Here is a 25616-nt window from a genome sequence, read left to right as displayed (position 1 = left end):
CTATTCTAAGCCTTTTCTCACTTTCCCAGAAAGCTAAGTTCCTCCTTCTCCCATGTTCCTCCTATTCTTCTTACACCTACCCATTACAACAATCAATTTCCATTGGAATCCTTGGTGTGTCTTTCTCTCCATATAATAATGTGCTATTTAGGTATTCTCATGTTTACTTCAGGCACCAGGCTCCAAGTCTAGCACAAAAAAGATGCTCATGAATACATTAAAAATCCTATCTTTAATGTTGAATTTTATAGCTATCTACTTACTATTTATAATTACAGGTGATTAATTACCTAATTAATTATTATTCTCCATCAATTCTGAGCACATTATTTCATTAAAAAATCGAACCTGCTATAACATATGAACTCACTGAATATATAACCTGAAGAACAAATCAATCAGCCATCAAGGTTTTTAAAAACATTTCTACACTTAGGATCTTTTATGAAAATCTGGCAATAGGATAAAGATAAGCTATCTGGACTTTGCCCAAAAGAGTCATTTGGCCCAGGTTTCTACTAGAAGCTATCGCACAGAGTCTTTGAAATTTTACTTACATGGTATAGTGTGGTCTCTGGCACAGGCGTGCCCATGATGTCCTGTCTCAGAGCGTCCATTTGCAAACTAGGTAGCAATGAATAGTGAGTCGGACTATTACTCTTATCGCTCTTCTTTTTAGACTTCTTCCCTGTGTCTTTTTTGCTGTTTCTCTGAAACATGTACTCTTCTTGAGCAATTTTTTCATTGCTCATGTATCGAAGTAGAGAGTTTTCTATATAAAAAAAGAAATACACCAATATAAATATGCAAATATACCAAATATATCACTCTTCCCTGATTGTGCTATTAGATTTCATTTCTGAAATGTAACTTGATTTAATTTATAAAATACCTATATAGTAAAAACATAGAGCATCATAATCATTTGGGATCATAGGGCAATAAGAAATAGCCTACAGATTATTTATCCAAGTTTTATCTCTGGACCAACTATATGACAATCACTGTAAAACTTGAATCAGAAATTCTGGGTGTGCAGCTCATAAAATTTTTAACAAGTTCCCCAGGGAGATCCTGCCAAAAATCGATGACAAACAGTGACCTATAACAGACTAGCATCCTTGGAGAACTTAAAACCCATATTCTGAACCAGAATCAGCAAACTTAATTCATAGAATCTATGCTTAAACTGACAGCCATCACTTAGAACTTCATAAAGCATTTTCCCCCAAGATATCATCATCATATGAAGTCTCAAAACAATGACTCAGTAATAGCATATATATTTCTCTTTTTACTTTTTTCTTGATTAATTCTATAACACAAATGAAGTCAGAAACTAAAATTTGGAAAATGGAATGAATACTTAGATGTAAAGGAAACTGTCAATATTCCTGTATTTACCAACATTTTCTGAAATGTTCACTCCATGAAATAACTGTTAACTAGACTAATGAAGCAGATATTCATGCTTGCTTATCCCTGTGTGGTAAATTCAGCATATCAGCTAGAAGTAACAGGCAAATGGGTTAAATATATTATGAAGGAAGCTTATGAGCTGAGGCCCTATGAATAGTTTTTTGCTTTGTTTTATTTTTTATCTATAACTTTATGGCTCTCTGTTTCAGAAAGCAGAAGTAGTTCACCATATCCACAGCTGGTCGAGTCCCATTTAGTAGTGAGACTTCCAGTGGCTCTCTTTACTGCTCACATCAACAGCAGGATAAGTGAACATAAAAACTTACTTTTGTAGATACTTCATGTGTAGCCCACCCCCAAGTAAGAAGATAACCCTGAACAACAAACAGAAGAGAAAAAAAAGCAAAGTGTTTTTTTTTTTTCCGTTTCTATATGGTTTTCATTAGTCACTGGCCCAGTTTCCATTAGCTTTATTCATGTATGTCAATACCCATTTTAAGATTGTACTAATTCAAAAGTAGTGAGGTTGCATTGCGGACCAATGGGGACTGATCACAAACTCTTCCTATTCTTTGAACTTAATTCTTTTATGCAGTTTCACACTTCTGACCTTGTTTTCCAAATAGTGACTTTGACATAACAATCAGATTTTTATTTTTTTTTACACTGTACTTATCTGCCCTGAATCCCTTAATAAGAGATATTCAGAGAAGATATCTATTTAATAACATATTAAGATAGTCAAACGTTGGTCTGAGTTGGTTTGGGTGTATCATCAAATCAACGAGAGAATGAAGTTTTCCCCTGAAGCCATAACAACCTATTTAAAGAACATTTAAATTTGCTTTTTGTTCCAACACCCCAGCCTACACTGAAATTCTAGAACACTTACCTCTTCTACTATCTCTCTTCATCTTATTTGGATCTTCATAGTCCCCCACCCAATTATATTCCACTGGCATAGATATAGGTCGTAGCTTGCCTAAACACAGAGAACAAAATTCACATCACATTGTTTTTCTTCCCCATGTCCGCTCATACTTAACACTGATTTTTAGCTATAGTCTGCAAAACACACTCACTCATATGCAACGTTATGGTTGGCATTTGTGTAGATGAAAAATGTGTGTTTTGAGCCAGAAGGTGAAACTGCCTGTGGCAACGGGCCAGGTGATAATGCAATCTTAAGGCATCCTTTTATAAATAATAAAGAACAGCCTAGGTTTGCTCTCTTAGGAGCCCCAGACTTTAAGGGTATAGTCCTTTACAAAGAGTATCACTATTTTAGGGATTTCACTTTCTCTTCAGTCACTGGTTCTCTGCCTTATTCTCCAATGCCCAAGTGTCTATATCTTGATAGCTGGTCTCCAAGATAGTAGCCCCTTGTGTTTAACGCGCCTGCAAGGATATTAACCTGCTGTGGCTGTTGGAATGCTACAATGCTGACTTCCCATCTCCACTGCCTCCTAACTCCTGTCACAATATATTTTGGATTTATCACCATGCTTCAGCAATATGGCTGGATTCCCATTTATGGTCTATAGCTTGGCCTACCCCACCCTCAAGCATCTATTTTGCTATTGTAAATAATTCTAGATTCCAGATCCAAGTAATCACTGCATTGGCTGGCCTGTCCTGTTTCCCTCTGTCTGTAGTCTTACTAAATAACATTTTACTTTAGCAAGCAGAACTCATGATATAGACTTCAAGCATAACTTTTTGGTGAGGCTTCAGTTTATTATTTTTGATCAACTTGAAATTCCTGAAGCATAAAAGAGCCTAAGAATATCATAAAGATGTTTAAAAAGCATACCTAGCACAATGCCTCGCATACAATAACTGCTCAATAAATTTTAAATGAATGAAAAGCCAAGACTCACACAGGACTGGATCATAATAATGATGATTATGATGCACGTGATAATAGTACTAAACATATATATATATATGTGAGGTTGCATTCAATATTTTATATATATATAAATATTCAATATTTTATATATATATAAAATTTACCATATGCCAAAAACTGTCTAAGGGTTTTATAAGTATTAAATTGTTCAATCCTCATAGTTATGAGAAATAGACTATCATTACCCTTGTTTTACTGATGAAGAAACTGAGACAGGTAATGTAACTGGCCCAAGGACACACAGTTGGGAAGTGTGTAGTACCAGGGTTGAAACCCAGGCATTTAAACACTACTTCTGCCGTAATTCGTGGTGACTTCAATATTTATCCTCCAATATTTTGGTTTATCAGTTTCTTGAGGTTCTCTCCTCTACCCACCCTTGTGGTTATATGCTTAACCTGTTAACTGCAAAGGTTGTAATCCTTTCTAGCATTCCATTTTTCAACTACAGTCTTCTTTTTTTAAATTTATTTTTTATTTTCAGCATAACAGTATTCATTATTTTTGCACCACACCCAGTGCTCCATGCAATCCGTGCCCTCTATAATACCCACCACCTGGTACCCTGACCTCCCACCCCCCACCCCTTCAAAACCCTCAGATTGTTTTTCAGAGTCCATAGTCAACTACAGTCTTCTGTATTTTTTTTTTAATTTTTTTTAATTTTTTTTTTAAAGATTTTATTTATTTATTTGACAGAGAGAGATCACAAGTAGGTAGAAAGGCAGGCAGAGAGAGAGAGGAGGAGGAAACAGGCTCCCTGCCGAGCAGAGAGCCCGATGTGGGACTCGATCCCAGGACCCTGAGATCATGACCTGAGCCGAAGGCAGCGGCTTAACCCACTGAGCCACCCAGGCGCCCAGTCTTCTGTATTTTTAGTGCAATCCCTGCAGAACCCTAAGTCCAAATATCCTCCTTCTTAATCTACTGACCCTCCCACCTTCTAAGACCTCTCAGTCACTATATACCTCTTCATCTCCTTCCTTGCCCAGGTAAATTTCATGATCAATTACTATGATCAGTCCATGTATTTAAAAAATTCCATTAGGAGACTTTTAATTCTGTTCCTAAGGAAGATGTAACCTTATGTTTTTTTTTTTTTAAAGATTTTATTTATTTATTTGACAGAGAGAGATCACAAGTAGGCAGAGACGCAGGTAGAGAGAGAGAGAGGAGGAAGCAGGCTCCCTGCTGAGCAGAGAGCCCGATGCGGGACTCGATCCCAGGACCCTGAGATCATGACCTGAGCCGAAGGCAGCGGCTTAACCCACTGAGCCACCCAGGCGCCCACCTTATGGTTTTATACTATGTACAATGATAGAGTTTACATAGTATATTTTGCTAAGCTCTTTGAAAGTCTGAGGATGAACTGGATATGATAAAATTATTAATGAGCCAAAAAATGTAGTGTTTATTTAAAAGTGGTTTCCTTTCAAGGTGTGTAAACAACTTTAAAAACAATCACCTAAGATTCCAAAATTCTCATAGAGCACATCTCTGCATTTTTATAAAGGGAGAGCTTTGGGAGAGCTGATACAGGTGCATTTATCCTGCCCTCCCAGAGTTAGGTAAAACTTTTGAGAAAGGTTCAGTTCTTTCATGTCTATTCAACTGCTTGGCAGAATCAATCCTCCATATTTTCAATGTTTTGAATTCTGATTTTCCAAAATTCCTACAACTTATTTTTTTAGAATCTGGTTTTTAAAGTAAAGTCCATTTCAGCATATGTGTACTGAATTAACAGCCCTAACACTGTTTCTACCTGTCACCAAGAAAATCCTTTGGAAAGTGAACAACCCAATAAATAAGTCTATATGTTATTATATGCATATATAAAGTATTTTAATATTTTTCAAAGAATTGATTGGTTGTTTGTAGTCAAATGTATATGCACAAAACCAAGAAGAAACATGCTTCATGCATAGAATATGAAAGAAATATGAAAAGAAATATGAAAGAATATGAAAGAAATAACTGTATCTGTTGTATTTCAAGTCATCTTTTCTGAGAGTCTCAAGGAGCTAAGTCATTGAGGCATATAATTAAGCCCTTGATATGCCTGGTTATATTATTAACCATAGGAAAAAAATTTTTCAAAAGAGTAAACACTGATTTTCTGGTGATTTTTTAGTAGAGTATACTAATTGCCAACACAAAATTGAGAAAAAGGTATTGAATCAAACAAAAAACTGAGATCAAAACCTTAATTAAAATTCACTTTTGGGGGTGCCTGGGTGGCTCAGTCATTAAGCATCTGCCTTCCGCTCAGGTCATGATCCCAGGGTCCTAGGATTGAGCTCTGCATCGGGCTCCCTGCTAGGCCAGAAGCCTGCTTCTTCCTGTCCCACTCCCCCTGCTTATATTCCCTCTCTCACTCTCTCTCATGCAATAAATGAATAAAAACTTTAAAATAAAATAAAATAAAATAAAATTCACTTTTGGAGGACATCAGTCTTTTGCTTTTTATTAGTTATAAAGCTCTGAATTTAGCAATGCCAAGTAAAAATAATCATTTTTAAAAGTATTATTTGTTTGGTTATAAGAAATAATGTTGCTTATAAGTATTACTGCTTTTATAAATTTTTTTATAGTGCTGAAATACTGAAACAGACTTAATAAAAAAGAATGAGGAGATGCTCATATAAACAGCAGTGCTTTGCAAAATGAAAAAATAAAGAATGGCTGAAATTATTCCTAATTCCAAATACAGAGATCTTTGATTACAGCATGGAAGTGTTTGCCAGTGCAAGTAATTGTAATTACACAAAATAGTAACGTATAAATGGAAAAAGGAATTTATGGTTTGTTGCTGCAGTACCACTGGTCAAAAGAAAGAAGAGTAGTATAAGCATTATTTTAGTTTTAAGTCAAATGTATACTATTATTAATATATGCAAAGTATTTTTATGTTTGTAATTACTTTTTTTTTATTAAATTGATTTATTTTCAGAAAAACAGTATTCATTATTTTTTCACCACACCCAGTGCTCCATGCAATCCGTGCCCTCTATAATACCCACCACCTGGTACCCCAACCTCCCACCCCCCGCCCCTTCAAACCCCTTATTAAGTACATTTGACTCACTCCTTATGGAAATGTACATACACCAATAATAAATCTCTGAAAAATAATCTGAAACATTTTAAGACATCTCTTTAGGTAGTGACACTTGTATTTACTAATTCATGATGAAAATTAATAATAGTAGTCAAGAATACAGTAAAAAAATAAAGTTAAGAGCCCTATTATAAATTTTGCTGACTACTTTCTCTTAAAATTTTTTATCCTTCCAAGCATAAAATATTTATTAATTGTACAGTATATTTGACACCCTACCATAAGCCTTGTGATATCTCTGTGCTACAGTCTCACAGTTTACACTATTTTGTTACTTGCTTGTCATATCTGTTGCACAATTGGAGATTTCTAACTTGGATTTCCATAGAGGCAGGAATTGTGCACTGTATTTCTTACTGTATTCTAATAAATGTAGAGTTGAAAGATAATTATTTTTGGATTTTATTTGAAATTTATTTTGAAATTAATGGCAAGTAGTTTTTTATTCTGAACTATATTTAGCTGTAACTAAACACAAATAGAACACTAAATATAATTTTAAGAATACTGACAATGAGGGCTGCCTGGGTGGCTCAGTCATTTTAGTGTCTAACTCTTTGTTTCAGCTCAGGTCATGGTCTCAGGATCGTAACTTGCACCAGGCTCCATGCTCAGCAGGACGTCTGCTTGAGATTTCTTTCCCCTTCTACTCCTTCCCCAACTTGTGCCCTCTCTCTCTAAAATACATAAAAATAAATAAATAAAATCTTTTAAAAAAAGAATACTGATGAAAGAGTACTTTGTAATGATCTTAAGTACTTGTTTTTAAATGAAATTGCTACATTTTAGTATTACTGCATAGACTTGCTTGAAAATAAACTGATATTTCCCTTAGATAAGAAAGCATATTTGGTGCTATTGCAAATGTTACACTGGCCTTTGGCAGAGCTAAGTGCTCACTCTTCTGGGCTCTTTCATAGTGTTTTTGGTATATATATTATGATATTGTATTGTATCTTTCTGTTAAAGGTTTTTCTACCTTTTGGGAGAAACTGGGTCTTAGATATCTTTGTTATGAGTGCTCCTGGCAAAGATACTGACCCACAGCAGGTAATGATTAAAATTTTTTGAATGCTTGAATGGAAGGATACTAACATTAGGGATAACCCAAATTACTGAGCCCTTCACTGGATCCTAGTTCCTCTTACTTACTCAAAACTATCTCTTGTGCAATGTTTGCTTCTTTCTCCTGGAGCATCAATTTTTCCCTTTTTACCAAATGGTTCCAATTAGCAAATAAACATGCTGTAATTTCTCCAATCTTCAAAAAAACAAAAACAGCTCCTCCCTTCACTAGCAAACTACCACTCAACTACCACCTCATTTCTCTGCTCTCCTTTACAGAAAAACTCCTAGAATATAAAACTCATTTACATTCTCATTCTCCAATTCCTCTCCCTTTTTTCTAGCTTTACTGAGGTCTGACTGACAAATAAGAATGTTAAATATTAAGGCTTACAACATGATTTTTAAGGTGTGCAACATGATGTTTTAATGTACATATACATTGTGAAGTGATGGCCACAATCCAGTTAACACATCCTTCCCCTCACCTGGTTACCATTTGTATGTGTGTGTATGTGTGGTAAGAACACTTGAGATCTACTCTCAAATTTCAAGTATAAAAATGGAAAACAGTATTGAGGTTCCTCAAAACAAAACAAAGCAAAACAAAACACAGAGCTACCATATGATTTCCCAACCCTACTTTTGGGTATATATCCAAAGAAAATAAAATCAGTATCTCAAAGAGATCTACACACTCCCATATTCACTGTAACATTAGTCATAATAGCTAAGACATGGAAACAATCTAAGTGCCCATTAATGGATGAGTGGCTAAAGAAAATGTGGTATATGTATACAACAGAGTATTATTCAGCCACAAAAGATGGAAATCCTAAATTTGTGATAACATGGATGAATCTAAAGGACATCATGCTAAATGAAATAAGCCAGACATAGAAAGACATAATGTAGCATCCCACTTTATATGGAATCTCCTCCTTTCTCTTTCTTGGACCTTCTCAGATTAGGCTCTTGCCCCCAAAACTATACCAAAACCATTACTGTCAAGTTCACTAGCACCTTCATGTTGCTAAATCCAAAAGACAAATCTTAGAACCTTTGACTTTTTTGACCTATCTGTAGCATTTGATGCACAGGATTATTCCCTTCTTTGTAACATTTTCTTCATCTGACACAGGACTCTGTCCTCCTCTGGTTTTCCTCTCCTCTTCTGCTAAATTCACAAACACCCTTGAAAGCTAAGTGAAAATGTCATTTCTTCGTGGATGCTCTCCTTGACCTCTTATTCTAGGCTGGGTTTCTCTGTATTTGTTCTCATTTTCTGTTGTAGTTTTTCTTCATAGCATGCCATTTATAGTCAAATAAGTATTTATTAAATTAGTTGCTTGAATTCTGGCCCTCTTCTAGAATGTAAATCTCACAAGAGAAATTTCTCTGTTGTTTACTGTGGTATCTCCAGCACATAGCACATGGCCTTAAACACAGTAACTATTCAATATTTAGTGACTGATTACTTATTAAGCAAGTAAACAGGGGTCCTTCCTCACACCCTGGACTGAAAACTGTCCAAGCTATGCCATTAATTTTTATTTTCATAGTTTCCTTCTCCTTCCTTCCTGTCAACTTTCCAGTCCCCCCCCCCTCATTTTTCCTTCCTTTTCCCTCCTACCTTCCCTCCCTTCCTTCCAATGTAGTGTGTCAACCTGACCGACTGCCTTCATTTCTAACAAATCAAGCCTTAGAGAGCGGTTTGGTAATACATCAGAATAGGAGTCCAGGGGCACCTGGGTGGCTTAGTTCGTTGAGCATCTGACTTCAGCTCAGGTCATGATCTCGGGGTCCTGAGATCAAGCCCCATGTTGGGCTCCCTGCTTAGCAGGAAGTCTGCTCCTCCTACTTGCCTGGCCCTCCCCCAACTCATGCATATGCTCTCTCTCTCAAATAAATAAATAAAATCTAAAAAACAAAACAAAACAAAAAAACTAAACCAACAAACTAGGGGTCCTGCCTCCTGATATGTGGAAACATTCCTGTATTAGGCTACCCGTGATATCTGTTGAAATACTACTGAATGGCTGCCGTTTTCAATTGTATTTATCCCCCCTTTTTAATTCTTTTCTCAGACATGCTTAAATCATTAAATTTCAAGGTGATAAACAGCACCTGAGAAGCAATATTATCTCTTACAGTTGAAAAAAAGACTGCAGAGAAATCTGACATGCCCTTTAATGCTCACACACAAAAAAGCTTTCTCTAGAGTCTAAGGAGAAAAGATATATACATATACACATACATATACACATCTGTTCTGAATATTTTAACCAATATTTTCATGAAAATGAGTGTAGTAAGGAATGTTAAGCTACAAGCATGCCACATATACCCATCAAACTCCCCACATACCAGACAGAAAAATTACTTTCAGATGGTTGACTGCATTTCTAGGAAAACATCCCGAGGTAATTTAAGGTAGACAATAACACATTTAAAGAGGAATAACATGGAACTGAATGGAAAGTCAGTAATTTTTTAAGAATAAAAGCAACATATCTGGATCTAATAAAATAAGTAAAAACAGGCACTTTGATCTTTAGGGACATATTTTTTGAATTTCATTTTTGGATATAAGAGCTTGGGAAAAAGTTGGGTTGTAAACATTGCAATGTGATGATTATTTAAGTACTGGCTTTAAAACCTCGTAATAATCTAAATCAAATACAAATCTAATTACTATTAACTTGAAATCTTTTCAGCTTCATTAATGGAGAACAAAAACAATTAAAATCTCATTTCAAAGAATAAACTACAACTTGTTTTTAAATTTTCCTATTGCTTTCTGAAAGTGATCTAGATTTTAAATGGGGAGTAATATAAAAGTTACTGAAGGAGAAAATTTTGAACTGTATCAAAAATTATGAGACTTCTAACACTTGATTTCAAGGCTAATTATATTTTGAATAAGATTACCTTTTGTAACAATTCTACCAAGAGAACAACTGCGCAGTACACATTGGAGTCTGGAAAGACAGGTTTTCCCAAGTTGAAACCTTTACCACTGTGCATAGAGTCACTTCTACATTAGAGGGGTGTGAGGACTAGGAAAGATTCAGATGGTTTAAATACTGTTTAAGTGGCAGAAGACTTCTGGGTCCTCCTCTGATGGCTCTGGTGGGTAAGAAAAAATGAGCTATGCTAAAATACCATTGTCCCATGCTGTGCTCAGCATTAATACAGTTGTGGACAAGAAAGATGACATGAGTATGGAAATGTTACTTGGTTAGAAACATCCAATTTTCAAGTTAACCACAAATTAAAGCCCTCTTTTATTTTATTTTTTTCATAGTTTCAAGTTTTTGTTTAAATTCTGGTTAGTTGGGGCGCCTGGGTGGCTCAGTGGCTTAAGCCGCTCGGGTCATGATCTCAGGGTCCTGGGATCGAGTCCCACATCGGGCTCTCTGCTCAGCAGGGAGCCTGCTTCCCTCTCTCTCTCTGCCTGCCTCTCTGTCTACTTGTGATCTCTCTCTGTCGAATAAATAAATAAAATCTTTAAAATAAAAATTCTGGTTAGTTAACATACAGTGTAATGTTAGTCACTCTATTTTACAAAAAAAAAAAAATCTTAATAAAGCAGTGTCTTGAAAATCTTATCAACATCAGGGAAAGAGTCCCCTTTTCTCATGAAGAGTAAAAAAGACAATGATTAAGACCACCAATTGAAGACTCTCTTTTGAAATAAACAGAATGATAGCTTGTAATAACTTTATAATTCCTTTCACATAATTTCCCATTTGGGATTACATCAGTCAGTACAACTGGCAAGAAAGGGAGGGATGAAAAACTTAAGACACACCAAAGTTAATTTGTCAGGATTTCACCAGTAGTTAGTTTTGGAGTCAGCCCACAAATACACTTCCAACTTCCTCTCCCAGTGCTCTCCTTGCTACATCACATTGCCTTGGTATGAATTCAAGACCACTGCATTACACAAAAATCCAATTCTTCTGTCTTCAGAAATAATTCAATGACATGTATGATGACTGCTTTTGTTTACGTGTCCTTCCACCCAGTATGCAACTCTTGCAAAAAGTTCTTAAAAGCTATGTGAAGAACTAATGGAGGATTAGAACATAAACTGTGGATGTAGCTTTGTATTTGCTGTCCGTCACCTTAACAAAGATGGAAAATACATTGCTTTGGCATGATGTGTCAACTTGTAAGCTGAGAGACTTACAAAAGAATGTTGGGTTTTCATATGTATACTTTTAAATGCTCTGTATTGCCTTAATTATTTGCTCTAATGTCTCCAGTCTTTAAGGTAACCAACGTACAATTTTTAGTTATCTCTTATTTAACAAGATCAGACATAACACTTGACATTTTCTACCTCCTCCCCTCTCTCCTGCCCAAAGGATCTATATCCTCCATGATTTCTGGCAAACTGTTTTGCAGCGATACCAGTAATTCTACAAGGAACCTGGAGTACAGAACACCATGCACTGATCTTTCCAGTTAGTATTTACTACTTGAGTTTGGACAAGTAATAATTTATTATTTGAGTTTGGACATATAAAATTTACTCTAGAAAATGGCTCTTCTGCAAGATAAAACTGAAGATGACATTCAATACACCGTTTGCTGGGGTAGACTTTGACTTAAGAGCAGAGGCTTTTCCAGGGGCACTTGGGTGACTCAATCAGTTAAACACCCACCGGGCTCTTGATTTCGGCTCCAGTCAAGATCTCAGGGTTGTGAGATTGAGCCTCATGTAGGGCTCTGTGCTGGGCATGGAGCCTGCTTCAGATTCCCCATCCCCAACCCCCAAAAAGAATAGAGGTCTTTCCAAATCCTTACCTATTAAGTCAGATGTTTGTAAGTTAAAACATAAAGGAATTTTTATCATTGGTCTTTAAGAGGAGCTACCAAAGTCCATTATTTTAGCATTGCCCAAAATGTATTCCATCAAACCTTCCATTGGGAGGTTAGTAAGTATTTTGTGACCAAAACAAAAAAAGATTCAATGTACAAATACATTAGGGAAACAATAAGCAACCTAAATTCAAGAAGACCTTCAAAGCCTTTAAGTATGCTTACATGCACTTATTAATTGCCAAGAAAGGGATAAAATACTCAGAGGTCTCCAGTCATATTTAACCAGAAAACTTCACTGTTTTGCAAACATCCTCTTTCAGAACTAGAGATCTGAAGGACATATTTGGGGAAATGATGGATCCTTACTCCACACTGTGATGTGAAAGCTAACACTAACCACTCTTAAATTTTACCTAGCTACCATTTACTACAGTTTTTTTTCCCCCCATAGGATAAAATGCGTTTTGATTTCAACGAGGGAATATGGGTCCCCTCCTGCTCCAGGGAATGTCACAATTGGGTTTTCTATTGTAGAGTAGGATAGGTCATCCCAGACACTCACAACATTATATTACTTTTGCCCAGAGACTATGTTAATGGTGAGTAGATGTAAGTCTCTTCTCAGGGCAATAATTTCAGAGATTCTTTGAATTTTTTTAAAAAAAGCAATTGGCCCTGCATCATACAAGGGCTCTTTGATTTTCTAGTCATACATATCTGCTTCTGTACTAAATCTGTCTGTAGCTGATTCTTCTTAAGTTAGCTAAGGGTTTCTCAAAAGCAGCATTCTTGACATTGTGGACTGGATCATTCTTTATTGCTGAGATCTGTCCTGCTCTTTGTAGGATGTGTACTAGTATTCTGGGCCTCTACCCACTACATGCCAGTACCTTTCCACCCGCAGTTACAACAACTACAAACACCACCCCCCCACCCCGCAAAATTACAAATGTACCCTGGAGGGCAATACTGACCCCAGCTGAGAATCCCTGAGTTAGGCAGGCTCTTTCTATTCTTGGCTTCCCATTCTGTCTTTAAGGGAAGCACTATTTCGGGGCGCCTGGGTGGCTCAGTGGGTTAAAGCCTCTGCCTTCGGCTCAGGTCGTGATCTCAGGGTCCTGGGATCGAGCCCCACGTTGGGCTCTCTGCTCTGCAGAGAGCCTGCTTCCCATCCTCTCTCTCTGTCTGCCTCTCTGCCTACTTGTGATCTCTCTCTGTCGAATAAATAAATAAAATCTTTAAAAAAAAAAAGGGAAGCACTATTTCACCTAGTTCATATTTTTCTGTTGATGAATTCATTTTAAGAGTTACTTTTTTCCCTCAGGCAGTTGTATCAGTTTTGTTCACTTGGTTTGCTGATTTTTCTATTCTACCCACATATTGATACTCTGGAATTTAGAGGAGAGGGGGTGAGGGAATGGGTGAGGCTGGTGGTGGGTATTAAGGAGGGCACGGATTGCATGGAGCCCTGGGTGTGGTGCATAAACAATGAATCTTGGAACATTAAAAAAAATAAAATAAAATTAAGATAATAAATAAATAAATAAAAACTAAAAAAAAAAGAGTTCCTTTTTCTTCATCTTACTATTTTATTCATTATCTAGCACTTTAATTTGTTCAAGCTGATTGTTTTCTTGCCTGGTTTCATTTTTTGGAAGTCTCCAACTATTTTATTTATTTTATATATTATTTTTGCTCTCCTTTTCCTCCCTAGCAATTAAACTTTAAAAAGGTGTGGGGTCTGAACCATTCTGAGAATTCTGATGCTGTGAGGTTTTATTTAGACCTTTCTGCCCAGAGTATGAGCTACTGGTTTCCATAACGGAACTTAAAAGAAGATTTGGATCAGGGCAGTTTTTAGTATTACTACCAATTTGAATGTTCTTCCTTCTGCTTTTCAAAACCAAACCAAAACAAACATAATGAATCTGTTCATATTTCTTTTAATTGTTATGATTTAAATGGCTGGTTAGTGGGTAGGGAAAGAGAACAAACAAAGGGAATATTTCCAGCCCTTTTGTCCTTTATTAAATCCCTCCACAGGGAGAGGATGGATTGTTAATTTGATCTATAGGCACTTGACAATCTTTGGAACATTTTCATTTATGAGAAGGAACAATTCATTATGCCATTTAGGCACTATTTCTTGAGCATTTTCCACGCAGCAAGAATAGTACCAAGTACTAGACATACATTATCTCATTTAACCCTCATAAAAACACCACAAGTAATCCTGCCATCTCATTTTACAGATAAGGAAGCAAACACATATTGATGTAAGGCTCAAGTTCAAGGTCAATCAGTTATTAAAGGCCAACCTGTGATACCAAGTTCTGATCTATCTGACTTTAAATTCATGCTCTGCTATTTCTATCAGTAAAATTGCACAAATTAGGAAAAAGTACCTTCTCTCACTGGTTATTCTGATCCTTACATTAGGAGCAGACACGTTTCCATTTCTCTCAAAACAATTGCTGAACTACTTTTCTATCCATTACTTGGTCCCTTATCACCATCAGCCTGATGTTCAAAATTATTTTGTGAAGCTAATCAACATGCAGTCTTTATGAACTGTATTAAGAAAGTCCAAAGGAATAACAATTCCTGTGGGTATAGTATACATCTCATATTTCTACATTTTTGATTCACTCATTTCTATTTCTATGGTTAGTTCTTTAGAAGTGGTACATTTTACTTGAACAAAGATATTTTCTGTGGTTAGAATCACAATTTCTTTTTTTTTTCTAGCATAGGTGATGAGTGACAGCTGAACTTTAACCTGATTAGTTAGACAATTTATATTTTAAAAATCACAGGAAAGAGAGAAGGCTTATATTCAGAAATAAAGAAGTATGAATGTATTGTGTGTATGTAATCCTTTAAGAAAAGTTTTAAACAGGGGCGCCTGGGTGGCTCAGAGGGTTAAAGCCTCTGCCTTCAGCTCAGGTCATGATCCCAGAGTCCTGGGATCGAGCCCCACATCGGGCTCTCTGCTCGGCAGGGAGCCTGCTTCCTCCTCTCTCTCTCTGCCTGCCTCTCTCCCTACTTGTGATATCTCTCTGTCGAATAAATAAATAAAATCTTTAAAAAAAAAAGAAAAGTTTTAAACAGTGCTATTAATTATAATTTAGCTGACTAAAAGGTAGAATGACGTTGTAAGACAAAGACAATGTTGAAGTATGATAAGAGACTCTGGAACCCCATGGATCATTTCCTCTCCTCACACCAACAGAACAGTTCATAGTGTCACTGCCCATAGGTTCTTCACCATGTTGGTTTAAGTCATTTCAAGCCATTAGCTGTTCATGTGGATAAATGGCACATGGTAGTTTTCTCTTGTCCCAACTATTCGAGTGGAAAATATTCAGTTATAATGTTATAGAAATTAATTTTCCTCAGTGCACAATGTGTGAAAATAACATTGATGAGGAACGTTTCTAAAATAACAGCTCTGCACTCATTCCTGTGTTTTTTGTGAGGTCCTGGATTCTCAATAAATCAGAAAAGTCTAGATTCCTTCAAACCACTACTATTATGTGATATTATTATAAGAAAATATGTGTTCTTCCTATTCTTATAAAATATGACCACTCCACAGCCATAAAGGGACTCAGTTATCTGTATCTACCTTTTAGCCGGTTTCTATGCATGGAAATGTGGTATGATGGAAAGGCAAGAGCAAAGAGTCTGTGAACAGCAAAAAGGAAAGCTGATGGGGCACATTATCATTCTGAAAAGTTGCCAAGCAACTGATCTCATCAAATTCAAACCTTTACCTTTGAAGCATGAGCTGATGAGACCAGATAGTTTAAGGGATTTAATGCTGTCCTCTTTTCTCCGTTCTAACGTTTACATTAAAGTTACTTACTTAAAAACTGCACTGTTTATTCACCCCATCTAATTCTTCTAAGAGTTTAAAGTGGTTGATACTATTATTATTATTTATGTATTGAGATCTTTAAGTTCTTTTGGTCCCCCCCCCAGGCTGTATTGAGGTATAAATAAAAATTGTTTATTTAACTTGTACAACGTGATGATTTGATATACGGAGAATTATGAAACTATGACTACAATCAATCTATTTTAACACATTCATCACCTCACGGAGTTATCTTTTTTTCTGTGAGGTGAGAATACTTAACATGTATTCTCTTAGCGGCACTGAAGTTTCTATGCAACAGTGGCAACAATGAGACTAAATATGCTGGACACTTTCCAGGCAACTTACAATGCATTGTCATGAAATTCTCACAAAAAGTCTATGAGACAGGTACTATCATCTTCATTTAACAAAGGAGAAAATTGAGACCAACATCCCTGAGCTCACACTAGAGTAATTAGATAAAAGACAGGATTACCAAGTAGGGCTGATGCCACAGTGCTAGTAACCACTGATATAGGCTGCTTCCCCAACTTCGTGTTTCCAGAAATTATTCTCATCTATCTTTTTAAGAAAGTAGAACCCATTTTATGTTCTCGGATTTAAAAAGGACAACACATTGTTGCTAATTTTACCCTTCAATTCAGCTACCTTTTCCTAAGGTCTGTCAGGGCCATGTTTATGTAAAAACATATTTACTCTAACGCCTATAAATATAAAACAACACATATGAGACCATACAGAATCAGACCTATTTCTGCTTACTTGAAATCAAATGCTTGAATTTGGAAGGAAATTCAATGTCTGGAAATTATTTCTCTACAATTTAGCAAATTACTTTAATCACATCTAGCTAGCTAGTACCACTGGTAGAGTCCCAAATATGCATGGGTACTTAATCTCAGCTCTTGGGTACTTAATCTCAGCTCTACTACTTACTAGTTGGGTAAGTTGGGTAAATTATTTAATCTATCAGTAGGATTCTAGTAGCAACTGCTTCATTGGGTTGTGAGGATTAAATGGGTCAATGCCTTTGAAATGCTTAGCACAGTGCCTGGCATATATAAAAGCTCACAGGCATTACTGACATTTCTAGAAGGGCCATCTGTTGTCTATCAATATTATACTTGTCTGATAGTTTAGGGTAAATGATAGTTCTTTTAACTTACTCTTAGCAACAACTAGTGGGTCTATGATATAAAATGATAAACTTGCCTAAAAATATATATTTTAAAGTCCACAGTTAGGATATTTTCAGGTATTTTTCTTTACATGTGTGTTTCTTTGTCACTGTGTCCAAAAGCAGAGCTTCCCTAAATATTCTTGTTTTATATATCTAACTTTAAAATATGAATGTACTAAGGTAATATGACAAGAATATACACATTTAACCAAAAACACATAAAAAGTACTGAATCATGTTTCTCCTTTGCTTTTCAAAATCCTATCTATACTCTTATAATCTTAACTCTAAACCTCTTGGAACAAACATGTAATCTGGGGTTAATAATAGGAGAGAATGACGGCTAAGCTCCTATATAAGATAAGGGTATTTGTGACTAAGAAGTAAGTTGACTACTGTAAGCCCAAATAACTTCCTCATTACATTTCAAGGCATCACACAAGGATTAAAATGTTAAATTATTGTCATTTCCAGAAAATATGAAACATGAACATTTTTGTACTTCAGGTTTTTTGTAATATATTTCAACAGAATTATATATTTTTTCTCTTTATTTATTTAGAGATTTATTTATTTGAGAGAGAGAGAGAGAGAGAGAGAGGGAGAGTGAGCAAGCAAGAGGAGGGGATGGGACAGAGAGAAAGGGAGAAACAGACTCCCCGCTGAGCGTGAAGCCTGATTCAGGGCTTGATCCCAGGATCCCGAGATCATGACCTGCGCTGAAACCAAGAGTCAGACGCTTAAATGCCTAAGGCACCCACTCACCCCTATTATCATTATTTTTTAAATATAGAGAAATAATGTCACACTTGGGAGTATGAAATGGGAATGCTTTATAGATTAAATAAAGAAGTAATCGATAATTGCTTATCAAGTTTTGAAATAATTTATATTGGGACCGTTAGGTTCTGGGATGAAAGATTTATACAAATCCTCAGATCTCAGACTGAGGTTTGAGAAATTATCAGGTATTTGGTGGGATAACTAACATTTAGAAACCCTAGAAGATGACTACTTACTTAAAACTCAGCACAAATGCGACTTTTAGGTATGTGACTTCCTGGGAAGACTCTGGGGCTTCAGCAACTAGGCTAGTGTACTACTTTGTTCACATATTCCTACTTACCTAAAGTTATTACAATGCATCTCCTTATTTGTTTCTTCCCTCTAGGTTATGACTGCCTTCCAGGGAAAATTTATGTTTTATTCACCTTTGAACCCCCAGTGACTGGGTGATTTTATGTACACAACAAATATTTGCTGAATGAATTTAGAAATGAATTAATCTTTGAGAAAATTAAGGACACAAATTCGTGTGTGAGACAGGCAGAATTGATTACTTATGATCTGATTTTAAAAAGGTTTTAATACATTAAACTTCTAGAAAATCTTCACTGAAGCATCTGTAAGTATTTCCACTGAAGGTTCAGATTATATTCCATGTTCAAAAGTTAAAAAAAAAAAAAGAACTTCCGGGATCAAAAGTAAAATAACTTTATTTTTAAAAAGCCTCCTACCCCCTTTTTAAGCACACATACATATATATTTCTTTTCTTCCAAGTTGTTTATAAAAATCTATCATATTGGGGACCTGGATGGCACAGTGGATAAAGTGACTGACTATTGGTTTCAGCTTAGGTCATGATTTCAGGGTCAGGAGATTGAGCCCTGCCCTATGTCAGGCTCCCTGCTTGGAGCAGAGTCTACTTGAGACTCTTCCTTCCTCTCCCTCTTCCCCTCCCCTCTGTGCTCTCTCTCCCTCTATCTAAAATAAATCAATCTTTACAAAATATATATCTATAGGATATCTTAATTTTCTAAAACTTAAACAGCATTTTGTTTTATTGGGAGAGAGAGGATCTGTGGAACATGATGACACTAGGTGATTTAAAACTGCAGTCTGAAGAGACTAACAATCAAAGCCATTCAAGTGAGAATTAGTAACATTTTTTTATAAAGCTATCAGCAATCAACTTCATCTGGTGACTAGAATTTTCCCTTAAACATTCTTATCTACTTCAAAATAAGTAGAAGAGAGCCAAAATAATTCTAAGAGATAAAAAAAGACTTGATATACATTTTTGCCTATCCAATAACAGGTAGTCAATAAGTACTTGTGGAATGAATGAATAAAAATAAAGATCTTATGTGATAAAGCAAGGGTAAGGATAACACAGATAATAGGCTTCTATACTGCTCTGTACTGCAGAAGTTTACAATATAATAGGGGAGAAAAGTGAGGGTGCAAATACCTTCCAATTATGACAGTTTAAGAAAAGTACCCACAGAATAGTATGAGGAGCTATGTTCAGAAAATCATAACTTATTATGATTTAAAAAAGCACATGGACAGAGAATAATACAAGGTAAGTATGGTTCCTATTGTTTAGGACCATTTGGGGCAAAACTTCTCATACATAATTATTACTGAAGAGCTGTAAGGAAATCAGGCACATGTAGTAAGTAAGGTAAATGATGACCAATCATTTGGAACCACAGGAGGGAGACATATGGTCATAGTGGACAAGTAAGGAGGGCAAGAGGAAAAAACCCCTAAACACAACTGTCCTACTCAGCTCCAGCTGATCATCTGTACTAATCAGCAAGAATACTGTCTTTCCCATTTTCTATGCTCCTCACTAAAAATGATCAGTTTGAAAACTGGAAAAGGAGGAGCACAGAGTTTCAATTAAATCCTTTCACTCTTGTGGTAGGATAATAGCTTTACTACTTTAACTTTAGGCAAATTCATAGGCAAATCTTTCACATACAATGTATCAATTTAAAGTACATGTGACTGCATTACTTTCTTGGTCTCTTGGTCTTGGGTCATGCACAGAAAAACAGAAGTCAAAGATGAAAAATCCTAGGGATTTGGTAACTCTAAGGTCATCTCTGACTTAAATACAGTGTGTGTTTCCTATTTAGAATCTACTTCCACTCAAATTTTCCAACTTCTTAAAAAAACACAAAAACTGTGGTGAGATTTTTCCCCAGAAAGTTTATCTAAAGATTTTTTTTAATCCCTGAGGAATAAGGAGTCAATTTTATATAAGTCAAGTTAATAGGAGCATTCGTCTTTTAAAAAAAGGAAAATTCAATTATTCCAATTTGGCGATATCTGACATAACAAAAATTACATGTGTTCAAGGTGTCCTTAAGTCATTAATGAGTTAAAATGCTACCTACTGTTCTTACCTATCTTTGGAAAATTTTGAATAATTTTTAATATCACACTTACACTGTTGAGATTCCACTTAGAAGCACATGACAGACACAGATCAATTATAAAGATTCAAAAGCTATCAAGTAAATCAAGAAATTTCATAACCCAAAAGTCTATGAAAAGAAACAGAGGTTCTCATGTGAGACATGTTCTCCTGGCAATGTAAGAAAAGAACGCTTACCATAAGTCGGGGTGCTTTCTCGTCTTCCTTGACTACTTGATCTTCCTTTTTCATATTCATAGCAATATAAGACAGTATCTTCCTCAACAATATTAAACCTCTTTCTATATTCCTGATCCAGAAATGAATTCGGTGATTCAGATCCCTTATGCACTGGCTTGCCAACCATATGTCCTCTAAGGTCTTCACAAGGAAGGTTTCCTTTTTCATCCCTAAAGAAAAGTAAAGGAGAAGGATGTAGGAAAGTGTTAGGGTGGTAAAATGGCAGAGAGGGTCTAAAACAGTTTATAATATCCTTCTCATACAATATATCTTCTGATTTTTTAAAACTTTCTTTGAGGCTTAAAGTGTCATTTTTAACTATCCCTATACTGCAGGAAAATAAATGCTGAGGATCAGAGAGGTTAAATAACTTGCCTAAAGGTCACACAGCTAATAAATGACAATGCTGGACATGAATCCTGGATCTTTTAACTCCTGCTCTAGTTCATTTTCACTGTGCTATGTCATACAAAGGAAATCATGTCAGCACATAAATTACTTTTGGTGCTCAAGATAGTAGGTATAAGTTTAACAATGCTACCAATATAGCTTTCTTGTGCCAGTTTAACTAACTGATGTACAGTAGTATTTGCACTGCTTAAAAACAAGGATGTGTTTAAGAACTACCACCTTTGTAAGGACATTTGCAGCCTTAAGAACCAAATTAGCATTCTGTGAACTGGCATCATAAGAATTTCAAACAGCTTGTTATTAATTTAAAATAAACCTAATTGAATAGAATGACTTTCAACATCTAAAATCTATGTATCTTATTTAATATCAAAAATACACATTCATAGAACTAATTCTAAATGGAAAATTCAAAATTTCATTGCAAATCAGCAACACTTCTTGTGGAGAGAACACAGAGAAACCTGACAAAATATGGAATTTAAGATGATGGCAAATTGATTTTCTATAGGATTCTAAAAAAGAAAAGTCTAATCATTTATGGGATCCCTAAAATTGTTACTCACATAGAGTATTAATTTACACAGCCCAGGCAATTGGGCCCCTAATGAGTGGAATTTTGGTAGAAATACTCCACTTAGGATGGGTTAAATTGAACCTTGTTTATTTTATGATGTGTTTCACTATGACAGCTATGAAGTCTTTGTTAGAAAAGCCTGTCTTCTAGAACACGACTATGATTGTAAATGCAATGTTTCTTCCCTTGCAGATCATTAATTTTATTTCCTCCTAGTTCTTAATTGCTTCTAGTTCTACCCTCAGTGTCATGAATGCTATCAAACCAGAGAAAAATTTAATTTTATGTTAAGTGCTAAGACTGAAAACTTAAATCAACAGCTTAGCTAAATTATAACGAGACAGATAAAAAGAACACAATTTTAATTGACACTATGTCTTATAAAATGGTGATGAGCTTATAAATCAATTCTAAGATATGAATTACAGTTCAGCAAGAATATTATACTTCTATACTTCCATACGAGGGCATACTATGCTTTTGTAGGTGTATGCAAATGTCTAGATTAGGTCTGTCCAAATGAAGAGAGCTACATTCCTAGTATTTGAAATATATTGAAAGTAGTAAATAATATTCTCAAGACTGATTGAATCAGCAAGCTGTCTCATGTATTTAACACATCACAAGTGAAGACTGCCATTTACATTGCTATTCACTCTTTTATTGTTTAAATTAAAAATATTGCCTATTGCTAGATTGCAACTGGACAGCTAGTTCTCAGGCAACATGAAGAAAACAAATATAAAATCCAGGCAGAATTTCATTTTCAGCAAGCTAAAAACTTTTCCTGAACAAATTGCCTGGTGCTTTTTGTTACTGTTAGTCCTCTACCAAAAAGAAATTGACACTGCAATTAGCTTTAAAACAGCCCTAACGAACTCATGGCACTGGAGTAGGGTTTTGCCTATCTGTAAATGGGAAAACATTTCTATCAGGCCTGTGACATGAATGTTAATGCAGCTAAGATCAGAGGGTGACTCAGCCCTAGTTAATTCACCACGCTCTATTTATACGGACATCCCCATGGCAGAAAATTTCAAGGGCTGATATTACTTACTCTGTAATGATACAGTAAAGGAGGTCTCACCTCATACCAACAAGTAAGATTTATTAAACATGTCCATATGAAATGCATACAAATAAAGTTGAATTAAGAAATGTACAAACGAAACACAATCTTTGCAGTAGAATGAACCGATATATGTGTTCTGTGTATAAGTGTGTGTGCAATTGTGTGCGTATCTCTTTATGTGTGCATGTGTGTATGTATGTACTCACATCACGAGTCTCTGAACAACTCAACATATTAGTTGGTCCTGCTGTACAGATTTTTAAAAAAATTTCTTAATGTTATGTATATAATAAACCTACACTTTTACTCTGAAAAGGATTTAAGGAAATAGATGTAAAGTTAGAATATTGCTTTAGTGGATTTTCTTTATATTTAATGGTTCAGAGTAAAACTGAGAGAAGTTAGTGCTTGAACTTCAGAGTTGTGCAAAGACCTACAAATTTTTGATTTTTGTCATGGAAAAAGAGATTTGGTTAATTATGTAAATGCTTAATGAAGCTACATATAGTCATAAGACATATAATAAAAAACTGACCAAATTTTACTCATTCCACGTACATGAGTGTCTTCTCTTTTAGAGAAAAGGCACTTTTTTTAAACCACATTTTCTTCTGGAATAAATGTGTTCAAAGAATTGTAAGCCCATGAAAACGTTTCCACCTGACAACTAGCCCTGCCATTTTTAAAAAATTTTTTCAATTTATTTATTTTCAGAAAAACAGTATTCATTATTTTTTCACCACACCCAGTGCTCCATGCAATCCGTGCCCTCTATTAGCCCTGCCATTTTTAAGGGTTCCTTTGGTTTTAAGGTGAGGAAGCTTTTATTATTTACAATTCAAATTAACACTAATATGCCTCCCCTACATAAACAAAATTTTTTAATATAGGAAAAAAGAAACATTCAGATGAGTTAAATTAGGCAAGCCCCATTTAATATCAAAACAGCAAAATGGGAAAAAAGTGTCAAGGCTGTATTTATGCCGTAACTTCAAGTCAAACCTGAAAATGCAGATAATTTATATATACAAGGAACTCAAATGCATGGATTGTTCTGACTGTGTTATATCAATTGATTGTGTGTCTTGGATAATTAATAATTTAACTAAAAATATATCTAGAATATTGTCATATTCTGAAATAGTGATTACATTAAATAAAATATGTGTAGGATAATTAAAGTGATTATGAAGTTTACTGAAAAGTATGACGCTTTCAAACAATACTGACAAAACAAGTATCAACATGTTGATACTTCAACTTCTAATATCTTTAGTATTTTTAAATAGTATGTTCAAGCTTTTTATTGGCTTCCACACATTGCCATAATCCTATCTCCACCACACTCAGAGGACAGAACTCAATCATTTTATTCTTTTGTCTCCTGAAGTATATTTTAAACAGTTTCTATCTAGGAAATACTTTCTTTATAATAAGTTCCTACCTACACAAAAGAAAAGGAAAGAAGATTAAAAAACTGCAGATATTTGATAAAAATAATCTTCTGATGTTTATCTGTACATGTAGCTGTTGGGGTAAGGTTTCTTAAATAATCATTTGCATTGAAATAAAAGTCTTTCCAATTAAAATGAAAACAAACTAAAGACTCACTATTTGAAGCACACATTTTTATTGTTCCTCATGCAAGAGTATTCAAAGCCTGACACCATCTTAATAGAATTAAAATGTCACTTGCGTTTGGCTAGGATATCAGACGGAGCTGTGCATCTGATTGTAACTTTAACATAAGACTGTAAATTACATATTAGAAAGATCTGTGAAAAGCCAGCTTAGTAAATTATGTCTTCTTATAAACCATGTTCCCACAGCTACATTTAATTCTCAAAATTAAGAACTAAAATGTTTATAAAATGGACTACAGTTTTATTACTAGACAACAATACAGTATTTGCGGACACACTATGCTGTCATGTAACATTTAGATAGTAAAATGTCAGTACCCTCATATCTGAGAGAATTGAAACATTAGGTGCACCAAAGAATAATGAAAATTAATTAAAAAAGGTATTTCAGTTCTTTTATATACTGAAGAAATTTAATATGAAGTGTGGCTTGAAAATAAGAGACCTTAAATTACTGTTTTAGAGTGACTGCAAACCTAATTTAAAAATGGAACCAAATTCTTTGTGATTGGTATTAATTATCCCCATTTAGTGCTGGCCCCTTTCCATAATTTTTATATTCCACAAGGCTGGATATCAGAATGCTTTGGACAGAATGCATTATGGCACAAAGTTGTAATCTTTCACACCTGCCAGGAATTTCAAATAGAATCTGGAAATGAAACAGAGATATAGCCTCAAGAAATCTAGAAAATAGGCTCTAAAGGCAACTCATTCTCTTGCAAATTCTTTCCACTTTCTGACAGAAACATTATTGAACTAATCAAGGAGAAGCTGTAGATACAGAAATATTGGGGGGATACTATACTCTCTCTTCTCATCATTTACCCCCTCCCCAAAAAGCTCCCTCATTGCACACATATTAGAAGGCATAGAAGTTATCTATAAACTTCTCTTTTAGAAAAAAAAGTATAGAATGCTTCAAAGTAACTTGAGATTTTCTGGGTCTTCTTAGCCAAGAACCCTCACTTATTCCTTACTTATTAAAAGAATCCCAATTGTTATTTGTTGTTACTTTCCTACTCTTTCCTATTATATGAGAAAATGTTTACAA

General features: G+C 35.2%; 1 protein-coding gene across 5 annotated transcripts in view; it reads right to left on the bottom strand.

Moving 5' to 3' along the window:
- Positions 1-25616, bottom strand: part of CNKSR2 (connector enhancer of kinase suppressor of Ras 2) — a 282747-nt gene that overhangs the window by 82942 nt on the left and 174189 nt on the right. For 3 of the 5 annotated variants that reach the window (XM_045089401.1, XM_045089399.1, XM_045089402.1), the window contains 3 exons: positions 20818-21029; positions 2312-2401; positions 558-772 (listed from right to left, as the gene is read on the bottom strand). In XM_045089401.1, coding sequence (XP_044945336.1) covers positions 558-772; positions 2312-2401; positions 20818-21029 — 517 coding nt within the window. The remainder of the gene's footprint in view (positions 1-557; positions 773-2311; positions 2402-20817; positions 21030-25616) is intronic. The other 2 variants (XM_045089398.1, XM_045089400.1) reach the window with 1 other exon arrangement.

This window comes from Mustela putorius, unplaced genomic scaffold (genome assembly GCF_011764305.1).
Source record: "Mustela putorius furo isolate JIRA1106 unplaced genomic scaffold, ASM1176430v1.1 tig00003836_pilon_pilon_pilon, whole genome shotgun sequence".
NCBI lineage: Eukaryota > Metazoa > Chordata > Mammalia > Carnivora > Mustelidae > Mustela > Mustela putorius.
This window is presented reverse-complemented; position numbering and strand designations above follow the sequence as displayed.